We start from the raw sequence: 16,360 nt of genomic DNA, 5'->3' as shown, positions 1-16,360 counted from the left end.
AATGCTTATTATTTGCCTGGCAGACTTGGTGGGAAACTCTGAATGAATGAATGAAGGAATGAATGAATGTAATCCTCATAACAACTCTGTAATATGTGGCAGTATCCGTATTTTACAGATAATAAAACTGAATCTCAGAGAAATTAAGTATAGTTTTTCCATGGTAACACATCTGATAAGTGGTTAAGCCAGGTTTGTAATCCGGTTTCTTACTTCAAAGTCCAAATCTCTGATTACTTGCTACACTGGTTTCTAGAGTGACCACATAAAAATGAAAAATAAATTCTGTATTATAAAACACAACAGAAACAGAGCAAAAAGATATTTGACTAATTGGGAGCAATATTTGAAGCATATATGACAGATAAAAGTTAATATTCTTATATACAAAAAGATTTTATAATCCAACAGGCAAAAGAGGCATTTCTCCATAGAAAAATATGGAAAACAATGAAAATGAAATTTATAAGAAATGAATTACAAATAGCCAAGAAACATGAAAAAAATTTTCATTCTCACTTGTTAACAAGAGGTACAAATTAAAATATATGTTGTTACCTTCCCCCATCAAGTTGGCAAAGATTAAAAAAGAATCATAATGTCAAGCTTTGGATAAAGTGGATGTACTTATACATTATTAATTTGAGTGTTAATTGGTACGCCCTCTCTGGAGGGCCAATTTGGTGATATTTGTCAAGATTCTTAAAAGTGTTCACACATTTTGACTTGTCAAGGCCACATTTAAGAATTTATTTAAAGGAAGTAGTCAGAGATGGACATAAAGATTTATGAGAAAGAAATTTAATCACATCTTCATTTGTAATTAAAAAACTGGAAACAGCTTAAACCTCTGATAGAAGCAGATCATTTATATTGTACAGTATGCAATTTATTTAACAGAAGAACAATAATATGGGACTATATGACATGGTATTGTGATATGTATATGTGTATATATTTACACATTCACATGAATATATGTAACAAATACACACATATTTAGGATACAACCAGAACATATACAGCTTAAAATAGCATTGAGACCTTTATTTGAACAATTAAAAACAACTTTTTTCATCCGAGAGGAGCCGTTGTAGGGGTAAAGAAGAAGAATTCAAGAAGAACTTCAAGAACACTTAACATCTGGAATCAGATATCCTGATTTCAGGAAGATTAATACTCCCAAGTCAACCCTTGTTATAAATTGTCCGGTTGTATTCTTAGAAGAACTGATGGGGAAATTTTCTAAATTGAGTGTTTTATGGGTTATAAAAAGAAATTATAGAACTGTGCTACAATATATTATATGTTAATATATATTATTTGTCTTATATCACTGGTAGGGGTTCTCTTCATGAGGATTGAAGTGGAAACACTTGCTTTGGGCCTGTCCAGTTTTGGAGCATTGTAGTGGCAATTATTTATTGTAATACTCTGAAGACAACAACAGAAACTGGTCTTAGAGCTGGTTGCTGGTAACACCTTTTCAAACAAAAAGAATAAAGAATCAAGTTTGTGTTCTTAGGACCAGAAAATATTGGTCTGCTTTTACAATATTTTAATTGTGTTAGTATCAGAGATGGAATTTTCATCAGCCTTGCACACATTCTTGCTGAAGCATACTTGTGATCAACAGTAGACATTTGTGACATGACAAAAGTTAGACTCAGATTTATTTTCAAAGCTACTCTTTTTTTTTAAATCATCATTTTACTGTCAGTTCATGCAGTTAGCCTGGTTGTGGGATAATACTGTAGACTTAGTGGAAATGAAAAGTTCTTGAAACACAGAAGCCTCAGATGTTTTCTGATGTTTAGGAAGAACTACAGCTTCATAATCCCTTATCTGAAACCCGTGGGGGTCATATGTTTCCAATTCTTACCATATGTTACCTCCCCTGGAGATAGTACCTCCTAATTTTTCTTTATTGTAGAAATTTTCAGTCATTCCAAAAATAGGGAGAATCGTGAAATGACACCTCATGTATCCATCATTCAGCTTCAATAATTATCATTTTGCTGGTTTTTTTTTTTCATTTTTCCTCTCCTCCCCCTAACAGATTTTTTTCTGAGTATTTTAAATTAGATCACAGGTACCATGTCATTTCACTTAAAGTGTTTCAGTATGCATCTCTAACTGATAAGGATTTTTGGTTTTTATATAATCACCATGCAATTGTACCAAACAGAATAATGAGAAATTCCTTAAGGTCATCTAAAGCCTAGTCCATTTTCAGGTTTCCTCAATTATAGAAAAAATGCCTCTTTCAGTTAGATTTTCAAACCAGTTTCCAATAGTGTCCACATGTTGCATTTTGTTGTTATATCTCTTAAATCTCTGATTCACTCTCTTTTTTAATGCTATCAGTTTGCTGGAGAAACCACATCATTTGTCCTATAAAATATTCCATTATCTGGGTCTACCTGAGTGCTTCCTCATAGTATTAGTTAACTTTTTCCTTTGTCTTCTGTATGTCCTGTAAACTGGTAGTTAAATCGAGAGGCGTACTTATATATTTTGGCAAGCATACTTCATAGTTGGCATTGTATGGTTCCTTTCACACCACATAATGTCTGGTGGTCCTGCTTTTAGGGGTACGAAGATGATTAAGTGGGTTCTGGTGGCACCATCTTGTTTCCTCTGTTACAGACTTTTTCATCTGTCTTTTACCTAATGATTTTATTATCCATTGATGGTTGCTGCCTTCATCCAGTATTTCATTAGGGGCTGGAAAACAGTGATTTTTTTCTGATTCTCTCTCATTTCTTCATGGATTAGCTGGAATTCTTCTTTAGTAAAGAACTATTCTCAACAGTTTGATTATCCTGAAATGCAGTTTGTAATGGAAAGGCAAGTTAAGCGTCTGATTCTCTTGTTTCTTAATTTCCAGAATAATGAATTGGTATCTTACCAATCTCCAGTGGTGACTGATTACTTTCTTTTCTTGGAGTATCTGTATGAACTCATGAATTTTTATATAGTTGATGTATTTAAATCAGTTGCAGTCAATATTTATTCTTATGCCCAAATTGCTCCATCCTAGGCCAATGGGAGCCCCTTCAAGTTGATTTCTGTATCCTTTTGATAGTACCCTATCAGTCTTTTTTAGAGCTTTTTTGAAATTATAATTACAAATAAGAGATTATGGAGCTATAGTGCCTTTGTTTGCATGTACAGAAATAACTTGAGGATAAGAATTTTGTGGACTGGAAAATAAAAAAGTCTGTTTTGTGTTAAAAGAGAAATGGCTGATTTCTTGGTAAATGGTGGACTACGTATAATAGATGTGTAGCTTAACTAATGCCTCTAATTACTTTAGGTGTTTCTAATTATAAATACATGGGCCAGATTTGTGAATATATATTTTCATGAGTAGCACACGTGTATTTTGATAAAAACATTTCTCTTGATTAAATAAAAATATTTATAATAACTTGGCACATAATAAGTTCTTTTTTTAAATTAGTTGATTGATTTATTTTTGGCTGCATTGGGTCTTTGTTGCTGCGCGTGGGCTTTCTCTAATTGCGGAGAGCAGGGGCGACTCTTCGTTGCGGTGTGTGGGCTTCTCATTGCAGTGGCTTCTCTTGTTGTGGAACATGGGCTTTAGGTGTGTGGGCTTCAGTAGTTGTGGTTCGTGGGCTCAGTAGTTGTGGCCCATTGTATATTCTTGCCTCCTTTATCAAAGATCAGGTGACCATATGGGCATGGGTTTATCCTTGGGTTTTCTTTCCTGATCCATTGATCTATATTTCTGTTTTTGTGCCAGTACCATACTGTCTTGATTACTGTAGCTTTGTAGTATAGTCTGAAGTCAGAGAACCTGATTCCTCCAGCTCTGTTTTACTTTCTCAAGATTGCTTTGGCTATTCAGGGTCTTTTGTGTTTCCATACAAATTGTGAAATTTTTTGTTCTAGTTCTGTGAAAAATGCCATTGGTAGTTTGAGAGGGATTGCATTGAATCTGTAGATTGCTTTGGATCGTATAGTCATTTTCACAGTGTTGATTCTTCCAATCCAAAAACATGGTATCTCTCTCCATTTCTCTGTATCTTCTTTAATTTCTTTCATCAGTGTATTATAGTTTTCTGCATACAGGTCTTTTGTCTCCTTAAGTAGGTTTATTCCTAGGTATTTTATTCTTTTTGTTGCAGTGGTAAATGGGAGTGTTTCCTTAATTTGTTTTTCAGATTTTTCATTGTTAGTGTATAGGAATGCAAGTGATTTCTGTGCATTAATTTTGTATCCTTCTACTTTACCAAATTCATTGATTAGCTCTAGTAGTTTTTTGGTAGCATCTTTAGGATTCTCTGTGTATTACAGTATCATGTCATCTGCAAACAGTGACAGCTTTACTTCTTCTTTTCCAATTTGAATTCCTTTTATTTCTTTTACTTCTCTGATTGCTGTGGCTAAAACTTCCAAAACTATGTTGAATAATGAGCACTGGTACTTTCTTAAATTGCATATCATCGCACGACTTAATCACTTAATTGGCAATTATTCTTACATTTCCTATTCATAAAAATATTTAATCTTGCTAGAGTAAAAATTAGATGCAAAAATAGTAGTGGTGTAGATGAGAAACATTTTTAGAGTATTTGTTGCTTAAATTGGTCTCAAATATAAAGTAGAAAGGAAATTTACGTGTTGGGTTAAGATTTATGTTGAATAAAAATGTCTATTTACAGCTGACATCTTTGTGTAACTTTTGAGGCACGTTTTCTTAACAAAGCACTGGAGATGATGAACTTACAGAGTTTCATGATTATAGCAATTATTTCTAAGGGGTAACTTTTTCTTTTCAAGGCTGATCTCTTTATTTTTTATTTATTTATTTATTTATTTGGTTGCACCGGGTCTTAGTTGCGGCACGCATGTGGGATCTAGTTCCCCGGCCAGGGATCGAACCCAGGCCCCCTGCATTGGGAGCATGGAGTCTTAACCACTGTGCCACCAGGGAAGTCCCTGATCTCTTTATTTTTTATCTCTTTTCAGAAACTTCATTTCAGTTATATCATTGTTCTCTATTTCAGTCTCTGTGATTTAACCAGGTCCTTTTCAGCCTGTAAATATACCCAAGCCTCTTATATTAAAATATTACCCCTCCCTCCAAAAAACCCCCACACCTTTCTGTTTTATATTCCCCTTCTCCTTCCCAGTCAGCTTTCCAAAAGATTGATACTTGAATCCATTTATTTTCATTCACATCACTGCGATCTGGAGTCCTCCCTCTGCAGTCTTAAACAAATAGTGACTTTCAGTTCTAATCATTTTGTGACATTTAAACAGTTGAACACTCCTGTCTTGGAACTTCCTCTTTTCCTGGTGAACATGACCCAGTGTTCATGCACTCTTTGTTTTCTTGACCCCATGATTGTTCATTCTTAGTCGTTTTTTATGCCCTTCCATCCGCCAACTTATTCTTGAAAGGTTAGTTTTCCTCAGATTCCATCCTTAATTATCTTCTCTTGTTCTGTTGATACTTACCCATTCTCAGTGATTTTGCCCACACCACAGACTGCTTCTGTAGTGACTATATGCTGATTATTCTTGAATCCACAACTCCAGCTAGATCTCTCTGTGAAGCTCTTTACCCTTATTTCCAAATATTTGTAAGTCTCATAAGAACCTTAAACTCAGCATGTCCAGCTGTACTCATTGCCTTGCCCGAAAGACTGATGTAAACTCCTGTACTTCCTTACCTGGTAAAGGGGGCCATTGCCCAAATAGTCACCCAAGTCAGAAACCAAACTCTCAGTGTTGACAGTTATTCACCCCTCAGTTTGCACATTCTGCCTTAAATGTTTCTTCCATAAATTACTGGGATGGCTTCCTTACTAGTTTTCTTGCTTCATTGATGCTCCGTCTCTACTTTACGTTGAGCTGCCATTGAAGTGGGTTCTCTACAGCGTGATCATTTAATAATGTACACCAAGCTGTTTTTATTACTTTTCAAAGTAGTTAAAATGACTTGAAAATGCAGTCAGTTTTAGGATTTATGAAACTCACTTGCAGCTTTTCAGAATATAGAGGCAGGACCACACTGATCTTGAATATGTCCTGAAAAAAAGCTTAACAAAAATAAATGTCTTTTTCTCAGCAGGTTTTTCTTCTAAAAGTTCATTTTGGAAGATTACAAGCTAATGTAAAGATACAGTCAGTTGGTTTCTAGAGAACTTTGTTTTTATTGTACTGTGTATCCATCAGTTATTTTCCGTATCTAGTGAAGTGTCTCGCGTGCATGTGTGTGTGCGTGTGTGTGCGTGCGCCTATGTTCTTTAGAGTTGTGTGTTTGATGAAATACCTCCTTATTTAAAATGCTTGGAATCTTTTAGTTTTAAGATAAAACTTTAGACCTTAGAAACAGTTGTAACTAATAAATCAGTATATGTTATATTTAAACTTATAGCTAGTGCTATAAATTATTTTCTAAGTAATTTAAGCTGACAGGTTTAATAGTTATAAAAGAAGGCCAAGCTTTAAAAATGTATTTTATAAAATGATTGAAAAAAATTTTTTTTTTTTTGATTGAAATGTTTTGATTGCAGGTTGGGGTTTTAAAGTAAAACGTAGCCTCTGAAGTGATTTATTAAATCAAAATTGTTTTATTTTTTAGGTGTTCATTGTACCCATGGTTTCAATCGCACTGGTTTCCTCATATGTGCCTTCTTGGTGGAGAAAATGGATTGGAGGTATTTGTTTCTTGTTATAATGGAAGAAGACATATTTAGTAATTGATAAAAATTTTTTATTGCTTTTTCAGTTATAGCATTTTATATTGCCAGGTTTTTGGTGAAGTCATGAGTAATATGATTGATTCAAGTGGTTCTCATTTTAGATTTGGTTAATCTTTCGAACACCATTCATTACCTGGTGTTTTCTACTAAGTAGCACTTTTGAGTGCTTATGGATCCCGTATACTATGCATTTTCTTTTCCAGATTTTTTTTCACATCTTACAGAATTATCAGAGACAAGTTCTCCCAATATTTTGTGTACGTTTTCACCTTGGAGGTTACTATTGTTTTTCTTTTCATTTTTAATAGTACCTTTTAAAAATACCTATTGAGTACTAGGAAAAACTTAAATGCTATACAGAAAAGGTATTTTGGGGGACAGAGCTATTCTGTTTAAACCAATAAGCATGTCTTTCTGAGCAGCTGTTATTTGTAAAGTGTCTTTTTAGATTCTGAGAGATTAGAGAATGGGATACTACTAACTGAATTTCCTCATTTACTTTGAAGGTCTTTACTTTTGTTTACAAAGCCTTTCACACAGTAGATCCTTCTCTGAATATAATCAGCTGAAGTACACATGTGATTGTATATTTTCCTGTTCATTCATCCTTGGGGGTTCTCTACTGCATGCACTTCTAGCCCTGCCTTTCTGGCCTTTCAGATGCTCTACACAGTAATGCTACACGATACAGACTCCTATGTCAGACTCAGCCTATGCTTAGCCTCTCTCTGATGACCTGTACTCTTAATGCCTGGGTGTGTTGAAAGTTCCTGAAGAACCAGCATGCTTTTACTCTCTTTTCATATTGCTATTCACATTTCTTTGATGTTTTCGCTGGGAGTCAGACCTCAAACTTCAAGGGTTTACTTAAATTCCTTACAGACTGTACCCAGTCTCGTCTATACACTCATTGCGGTTTACCTCTAGAGTTTTGGAAATTCCCATGTACTTATGTTAAAAATGTTTCAGAATGAATTTGTCTCTTAATAGATTGAATGCCTTGAGCGTGGGGACTGTGATTTGTCCATTTTAGAAAACCTCTATTATGCTTTGTATAATAGCCTTAAATGTAACAAGTGAATTTTGATAAATCTGCATAAATGGAGAGTAGTGAGGAAATTGCATGGTGTTTATTTTCCATAGTATTGAAGCAGCAGTTGCTACTTTTGCTCAAGCCAGACCACCAGGAATTTATAAGGGTGATTATTTGAAAGAACTTTTTCGTCGCTATGGTGATATAGAGGAAGCACCACCCCCACCTCTATTGCCAGATTGGTGTTTTGAGGATGATGAAGACGAAGATGAGGACGAGGATGGAAAAAAGGAATCAGAACCTGGGTCGAGTGCCTCCTTTGGCAAAAGGAGAAAAGAACGTTTAAAACTGGTAATGTTTAAAAATACTATTATAGTCTTTACCTTTTCTTCTACAGCTTCATTGAGACTTATGCAAACGGAATGTTAACTATGTTTGTTTTGCTAGATTTGTTAGATTATTTCATTCTGGTTATTTCCAGAGACTCTTGATAGCCATGGATCTTTGCCTTTTCTACAAGAAAAGTTTCAGTTATATAAATTCATCCTGTTTTTGTTTCTTAGGTAAACCAAAGAACTCTTAGATGTTAGATTGAGAATTTATTGTTTCTTTGCAAACTATTGTGAGATTCTAACTAAATATGTAGTGAAAATTTTTACTGATGCTTTACAAAATTGTCCCATAGTTAAAATAACTGCATATAAATTCTGCTCCTTTCCATGGGTGGTGTTTTCATATTTTTCTGTAAAGTTGAACTCAGAAGATTCTTATTTCTTCTATAGCCAACTCCTGTTAATCTTCTAGAAATAAAAGGCCTAAGAAAAAACATTAGGCATTACCTTCTTTTCTCGGGAGGACAGGAGAGATGTTGAGAAGAAGATTGCTGATTGTACTTGTACATACACAAGTAGATGGTGTAGACCAAAGGGTAAAGTTAGGGAAAGTGTGGCGGTAATTAATTGTTCATAAAGATAATAATTAAGGTGTGTGAGATATCATGGTTGAGCAGTAAATCCCACAACTCATTTATTAGTATGCATTGATTGACAGGCAAGGAAGAAAATTCCTTGTTTTATGTAAATAATAAAATACAGTTATTTAGGGCTTAAAAAGAAGTCTCTTGTTTGAAAAACATTGTTTTAATATGTATTTACACATTTCAAACTTCAAGACTCAGCGGATACTGAAAGTGTAAATTGTTTTGAAACATAGAAATAATTTCAAAAATAACTTAGTTTTTTACTCTAACTTATTTTCTGGACTAGTTTTTTACTCTAACTCATTTTCTGGACTTAGATATCTGAAATTACTGAATCACATACCTAGAAAAATAAGAATCACATTCTAAAGAAAGTCTAATAGCATAATATGACATATAGATGATTACCCTCTTATCACTTCTGTGAGGGAATTCAACTATTTTTTAAGAATAACATTAATCATGAGCATATGCTTAATATATTTTTGAATTATGATCTAGTATTTGAATGTGTAAAAGAGTTTAAAACAAACAGTTACTATTTTTACAAAATAGGGTCAAGTTTGCGGCATTTATTTTTCTTTGCCATCAGAAGGTATCTTAAAAATGACATTTATTTTATAAACTTAAGCACCATTAAATCCCTATAATTGCAAATGAGCTCCAGCAGCATTAAGAGGAAGCTAGCTAAGAAGAGCATGTTTCTTTAGGGGAATAAATGACATATAAAATAAAATCCCAAACCTAGTTTCTCCTGGTTTGTTTTGTCAGTTACTAAGAGGGGTGTTTAAAAATTCCCCACTGTGATTGTGGATTTACCTATTTCTCCTTGTAGTTCTGTCAGATTTTGCTTTTTATATATATATATACTTTTTTTTTTTTTTTTTTTTTGCGGTACGCGGGCCTCTCACTGTTGTGGCCTCTCCCGTTGCGGAGCACAGGCTCCGGACGCGCAGGCTCAGTGGCCATGGCTCACAGGCCCAGCCGCTCTGCGGCATGTGCAATCTTCCCGGACTGGGGCACGAACCCGTGTCCCTTGCATCAGTAGGCAACGACTCTCAACCACTGCGCCACCAGGGAAGCCCTGCTTTATATATTTTGAGGTGATATTTGGTTTATACAAATATGTATAAAAGATTATTTTATCTTTACAATGTCTTAACTTTTAGCATTGTAAAAGATCTGATATTTATATGGTAGTACAAGTGTTCTTTTGGATAGTGTTTGTATGGAAGACCTTGTATCTATCTTTTTACTTTCAGCCTTTATTAATCCTTTATTTAAGGTATGACTCTTATAAGCATCATGTTGCTGGGTTTTGTTTACCTAGTCATCAGTTTTTGCCTTATTGGAATATTTAGTCTATGTACATTTATTTTACTGATATAATTTAAACTTACTGTTTCACTATTTGTTTTGTTTTGTTTTGTTTGATTTTGTTTATCCCACTTGTGGTATGGTCCTTTTTATCTTCCTTTCTTGCCTTAAAAAATTAATTAATTAATTAATTTTTGACTGCGTTGGGTCTTCGTCATTGGGTCTTCATTGCTGTGCGCAGGCCTCTTATTGTGGTGGCTTCTCTTGTTGCGGAACACGGGCTCTAGGCGCACGAGCTTCAGTAGTTGCGGCTCACAGGCTTAGTTGCTCGGCGGCATGTGGGATCTTCCTGGACCAGGGATTGAACCCGTGTCCCCTGCATTGGCAGGCAGATTCTTAACTACTGCACCACCAGGGAAGTCCTCTTGCCTTCTTTATGCTTAATTATTTTTACCCTTCTGTCACCCCAACCCATGCTTGTTATACATTCCTTTACTGTTTTTTTAGTGGTTACCCAATATTTTAGTATGCATCTTTGACTGTTGAAGTCTGGTAAATGTTAGTACTTTTGCCACTTTTTAGATAATGCAAGAATCCAAGAACTTTTGAGTCCATTCATCTCTTACTGCCCTTTTGGTATTGTGTATTTTAATTCTCTCTATACTTTAAATCCCATAAGACATCATCATCATCATCATCATTATATGGTTAATATTCATTAGCTATACCCACATATTTATCCTTTCTGGTGCTCTTCATTTCTTTGTGTATTTTTGTGGTTCCATTTGCATAGTTTTCCTTCTAACTGAAGCACTCTCTTCAGTATTTTCTTTAATGTGGATCTGCTGTGACACATTGTTTCAGCATTTGTGTGAAAATGTCTTTATATACCCCATGATTTTAAGAACAGTTGTTCTTCAAAATCCAGATTCTAGAATTCTGGGTTGATATGTTGAAGATATTATTCCATAATTCATTTCTGTTGAGAAGTTACTTCTTTGAAGAGAATTTCTTTTTGGTTTTGATTTTCAACAGTTTTACTATGATGTTTCTACCTGTGGTTTTCTTTGTATTTTTCCTGCTTCCTACTTACAGTGATTCTTGAATTTATGATTGGATTTTTAAATCAGTTTTAGACAATTCTTGACCATTATCTCTTCAAATATTGTTTTAGATTCATTCTTTCTCCTTTCTCCTTCTACTCAATAGACCTTTTAAATATTATTATTTTTTAAAATGTCTCATATGTTCTTTTCTATATTCTCCACTTTTTTGTTTCATTTTTTCAGTCTGGTTATTTTTTTTCTGACCTATCTTCCAGTGTATTAATTCTCTCTGTAGCTTTGTCTAAGCTGCTGTTAAATTCATCCACTGAGTACTTAATTTCAGTTATTTTACTTTCACTTCTGGAATTTCAGTTTGAGTATTAAAGTAACTTTCAGTTCTCTGCTAGAATTCTGCATCTTGTCATTTAGGTTTTTGAATTTATTAAGGCTATTTTATTTTATTTTATTTTTATTTATTTATTTATTTTTTTGCGGTACGCGGGCCTCTCAATGTTGTGGCCTCTCCGTTGCGGAGCACAGGCTCTGGACGCGCAGGCTCAGCGGCCATGGCTCATGGGCCCAGCTGCTCCGCGGCATGTGGGATCTTCCCGGACCGGAGCACGAACCCATGTCCCCTGCATCGGCAGGTGGACTCTCAACCACTGAGCCACCAGGGAAGCCCTATTTTGTTTTATTTTTAAATCTTTTGGCCATGCGGCTTGTGGGATCTTAGTTCTCTGACCAGAGATTGAACCTGGGCCATGGCAGTGAAAACGCTGAGTCCTAACCACCGGACTGCCAGGGACTCCCTATTAAGCCTATTTTAAAGCCTATGTCAGATAACTCTAGTATGTGGATACCCTCTGGATCCTTTTTTTAGTTTTTCTTCTTGTATTCATTTGATTTCTAGTCAGCTGTAGGTTTTGTTTTGTTTTGTTTTTGTTTTAAATACCTGGGTATTTCTGCTTACTAGACATTATGTATGAAAAATTGTGGAAATAATTTAAGGTTCTGCATGCTGTTTTCTTCCTTCAGAGAAGATTTACCTTTGCCCCTACACAGGATTAGGAATAGAACATCTTAACTCAATCAAGAATTGAACTGTTTAGAAGCTAGGCTTTAGTTTTGGGGGGCTGGTCTGTTTTTGATTCACCCCAGTTTTGTAGTGTGGCCCCTTGGGAATTCTAACTGAAATCCTGGAGCATTAAGCAGGACCCCTCTCCTTGGTGACCTGGACTCCAATTTTTGTTTTCCCATTCTTGTGATAAATGCTGAAAGTTCTGTTCAGTTTTGTAGCCTCTCAGCTACCATTTTGGAAACAGTACCTTTAGAGGAAAATCCTAGAGGAAAAAAGCTATGCCAGATGTCTGTCTCATCTCTCAGGGCTTCCCTTCCTTCTGAGTTCTTGGCCCTTCAGGTCCTTACTGCCTTTCTAATTCTCTGATATCTTGAAACAGGTGCTTTTAACATTTTTGTCTAGCATTTCTCATGGCTGCAAAATTTGTCTAAATAAACTAGTCTGCCATTGCCGAAAGCAGAATGCTTACCTTCTTTGTTTTTGGAGAAAGTAGTTAGATTTGATTTCTGACTGACAATGCAATGGTAATTTTCAAGAATATTTGAGCTTATACTTCCAAAGGTAGAGTTATGAAAAAAGAAAATTCTGAAGCCTTATGCATTTTTGGTAGGTTTCTCCTCTTTTCAAATCATAACTAGTAAATACTAAAATTATTAAATATGTTTTTATTTGTAAAAATAATATACTGACATTAAAGAAAATTTGAAAACAAATAATCCTTCAACTTTTACCCTACCACTGGCATTTTTGTTATCTTAAAAGAATTTCTCCGCAATTACTTACCTATCTGTCTCTTTAAAAGTGTACACAAGTGACATACAGATCAATTTTCTTTGTAAAATAAAAATGTGAACATCTAGAGGTATATAGGGTAAGAAGTGAAGTTTTCTCTTTTCCTAGTACATACAGAACTACCTCATTCTTTTTGGCTAGCACCGAAGAGAATAGTTTATAAAAAGCAAACAGAACATTTCTTTAGAAGACAAGAGAGGATATCAATCCATAAAATAATGGCAAGCTATTATGAAGAAGAACCAGTTAGGGACCTTAGAAATGATAATAATAAAAATGTCAGTAGGTGGGTTGGATAGCAGACTGAAGTTAGCTGTGGAGGAAATTATCAAGCTGGAAGATCTAGCTAAGAAATTCTTCCTGGATGTAGCACAAAAAGACAAATATGAAAAATAGTTTAGAGTTTTGTAGTGATCTATATGGATGATTTAATAGTATGAAAAGTCATAGAGGGGATGCATACAGTAAGGAGATGAAGTGTCCACCTGAGGATAATTTTCTGTGGTACAGCAGGGCCAGGTCAGACTAGTGATTTTAAGCAGCTGATGGGAGGTGAGAAAAAGGACACAGTTGTGTTAGGGGTCCTCAGTACCACCTCTCTTTTGGAGATTCTCTAGGATTCAGCATATAGTTGTACTCACAGCTAAGATTTAACGCAGCGGTATACTAAGATCCTGCTGGATCATAAGTGACAAAGACAAGTGGAGTTTTGAAGAGTCCACGTGCAGGCTTCCTTATGCTCTCTCCTTCCCACGAGGGGTCGTACAGAGCTCACTCTTCCCACAGCAATGGAAATGCATCAGCGCATGTGTGATGTTTCTGTCTAGGAAAGCTCGTTAGAGTCTCAGTGCCCAAGGTTTTTATTCATGGTTGGTCATGTAGGCAGCTTGTGCCTAGCGTGTATCAATATTCCAGAATCCCAGAAGGAAAACATTTGTTCAGCGTAAACTATTGCCTGTACAAATAGTTTAGGTGTGATGAACCAGCCTTATCAGCTGACTGAGAACACTGAGAGTCATGTTCCCAGATGCCATCCAGGGGCCAACCTTGCAAGCAGTCCTATTATGTTAACTCTTACCTGCACACTGGTACAGACTATTCGAGTAGTTTGGTTATGAGCAAAAAGGGTAACTAAGGGTGATTGCTTGACGCAGACATATTCAGAAAAGGCTTTTTAGTATGGAATAAACTCAAGCATATCTAGTACTTGAGGATAAGGAGCTAGTGGAATCAATGAAGTTGAAAATAAATGAAATGTTAGAGGAATTAATGATAGAGCAGTTTCTGAGGAGATTAAAGGGAATGAAGTTCAAGAGCAGATAGAGAAATAGGTCTTCAGCAAGAGGAGGGAAATCTCATCCTTAGCCCTGAGATTGTGATTTTTCCTCAGTAAATTTCAGCTGCCTGTGTGTGGAAGTGGAGATTAATGGTGGGTTGATACAAGGTCGGCTATATTTAGTATGGGTGTGATGGAAGGATCAGAGGGTAAAGAGTACAGAGGATATCAGGTGAAGGGTAATTGAAGTAATCAGTGATAGGATCTAGGTTGAATAGGAAGTAAGGTCAGGATGGGGGAGCTGTTAGACTGGAAAGGGAGGAGTGAAGGATTGTTAGTCTTGGTGAAATTGAAAAGTGAGCTTAGTGAGAGTAAAAGAGTTAAGCTGTTTAATGAAAGAGGTCAGAAGAGCATATTGGTTTAGAATGTTGTGGGTACCCAGTCAATGTAAGTTGAGTTGATGAATCAAAAGGTGGAGCAGTCTGGAATGAGGATGATATGGCCATGGAGCAGGCTGTTCAAGTTAAGCACAGATGAGAGGATCATTAAAAAAGAAATTACAGGGCTTCCCTGGTGGCGCAGTGGTTGAGAGTCCGCCTGCCATTGCAGGGGACGCGGGTTCGTGCCCCGGTCTGGGAGGATCCCACATGCCGCGGAGCGGCTGGGCCCATGAGCCATGGCCGCTGAGCCTATGCGTCCGGAGCCTGTGTTCCGCAACGGGAGAGGCCACAACAGAGGGGGACCCGCGTACCGCAAAAAAAAAAAAAAAGAAATTACAGAACTGTGAAGCTTAGGTTGTATGATGGGTCAGATTGTCTCAGTGGATGTTAATGTTACCAATATAATGACAGAAGTTAGCATGGTGAGAAATACTGATGGTTTTGATGAATGTGTGGAAGTGACCAGAGGTCAATATATGAAGGATAGAGCATTTTGTTAATTTAGATTATCTGGTTGCAAGTAACAGAAACTAACTCAAACTAGCTTAAGTAATAAGAGGAATTTACTATGAGTAAATGGGTGCAGCTCAAGCGCAGGAATATAGCTGATTCCTTGTTTATCTGGGAGATTTCTGATTCTTTGTTTACGAGGGATATTTAATGTCCTATATCTAAGCTTATGTGTTATAATTTTCGCCACATGCGGAGACTTTCTGAGTCCAAATTCCAGGTTACCAGAAGAGAGAACCTGATAGGTTCAGATAGAGTTAGGGGTTCACTCATGCTCCCATCAACTTTGGCTGGAGTGGCATGTTATCTTTCATGTCATGTAACATGGCTTGTGGGTGGGGAAGGCATCCCATCCACAAAGAGAGCCGTTGTGCAACCAACCACAGTGGATGTTTGCTCTACCTGACATCTAGCTGAGTGATGTAGCTGAATGAGTCTGAATGGAAGAGGAACTTTTGAAAGAGGCCGGGAAAGCAGTGAGGATATAAGAGAATTGTTTACACTACTACCATGGGACTTGGGCAGTAGGAGAATGAGTAGCTTTCACTTAAGAGAAAAGTGAGTGGTCTTCTTGGTGCAGAGCTAGCTTCTAGTTAAGACATGGGGTACAGTGTGTTCATGAAAAAGGTTGAGTTTACAGGGAAGGTTATTGGTAAAACTTAAAAAAAATTCTGTGCTATTAGTACCTTCAGAATAAAGATAATGCTTTCTTTTTTAAATTAGTATATACAAGATGTAATTTCATCAGGATATTGAAGTTATGAGTATCTCAATTACTAAATATGTTTAAAAAACTTATCCACCTGGTTAAGCTTTCCTTTGAAAATTTTCTTTAGTTATTATATTTAATGGTAGAAATGGTTCTAAAACAGGAATTTCATTGGCTGATAAAGAGAGGTTATGGTGTAATAGGAGAGGAATGGTATTCTTTGATACTTTGGCTCATGGAACCTCTCTTTAAGGAAAACAAGGTAGATGACATTTTAGATAACTAAAATATGATTCAGAATTAGGGGCAAAAAATAGTCTGCTGGATTGACTTTAGGACTCTTCTAAATTTGACAGGGATGTATGTGGACTAAGTATTGTGTTCTTTTTTTTTTTTTTCCTTCCCAACTAGTTCAGTTTGCCAAATCTTTGCCAGAATGT

General features: G+C 36.0%; 1 protein-coding gene across 10 annotated transcripts in view; it reads left to right on the top strand.

Moving 5' to 3' along the window:
• The window catches only part of RNGTT (RNA guanylyltransferase and 5'-phosphatase), a 220,065-nt gene that overhangs the window by 14,316 nt on the left and 189,389 nt on the right, over positions 1–16,360 (top strand). For all 10 annotated transcript variants that reach the window (XR_016395150.1, XM_089921849.1, XM_089921848.1 and 7 more), the window contains exons 5-6: positions 6,620–6,695; positions 7,884–8,124. Coding sequence is in view for 9 of the 10 variants with exons in the window: in XM_089921849.1 (XP_089777975.1) it covers positions 6,620–6,695; positions 7,884–8,124 (317 nt within the window). In the remaining variant the exon portion in view is untranslated. The remainder of the gene's footprint in view (positions 1–6,619; positions 6,696–7,883; positions 8,125–16,360) is intronic.

Source organism: Delphinapterus leucas, chromosome 12 (assembly GCF_059928025.1).
Source record: "Delphinapterus leucas isolate spDelLeu-1000000601 "Yukka" chromosome 12, BTC_Dleu_Yukka2, whole genome shotgun sequence".
Classification (NCBI taxonomy): Eukaryota; Metazoa; Chordata; class Mammalia; order Artiodactyla; family Monodontidae; genus Delphinapterus; species Delphinapterus leucas.
The sequence above is the reverse complement of the archived record's forward strand: the minus strand, read 5'-3'. Positions and strand labels throughout refer to the sequence as shown.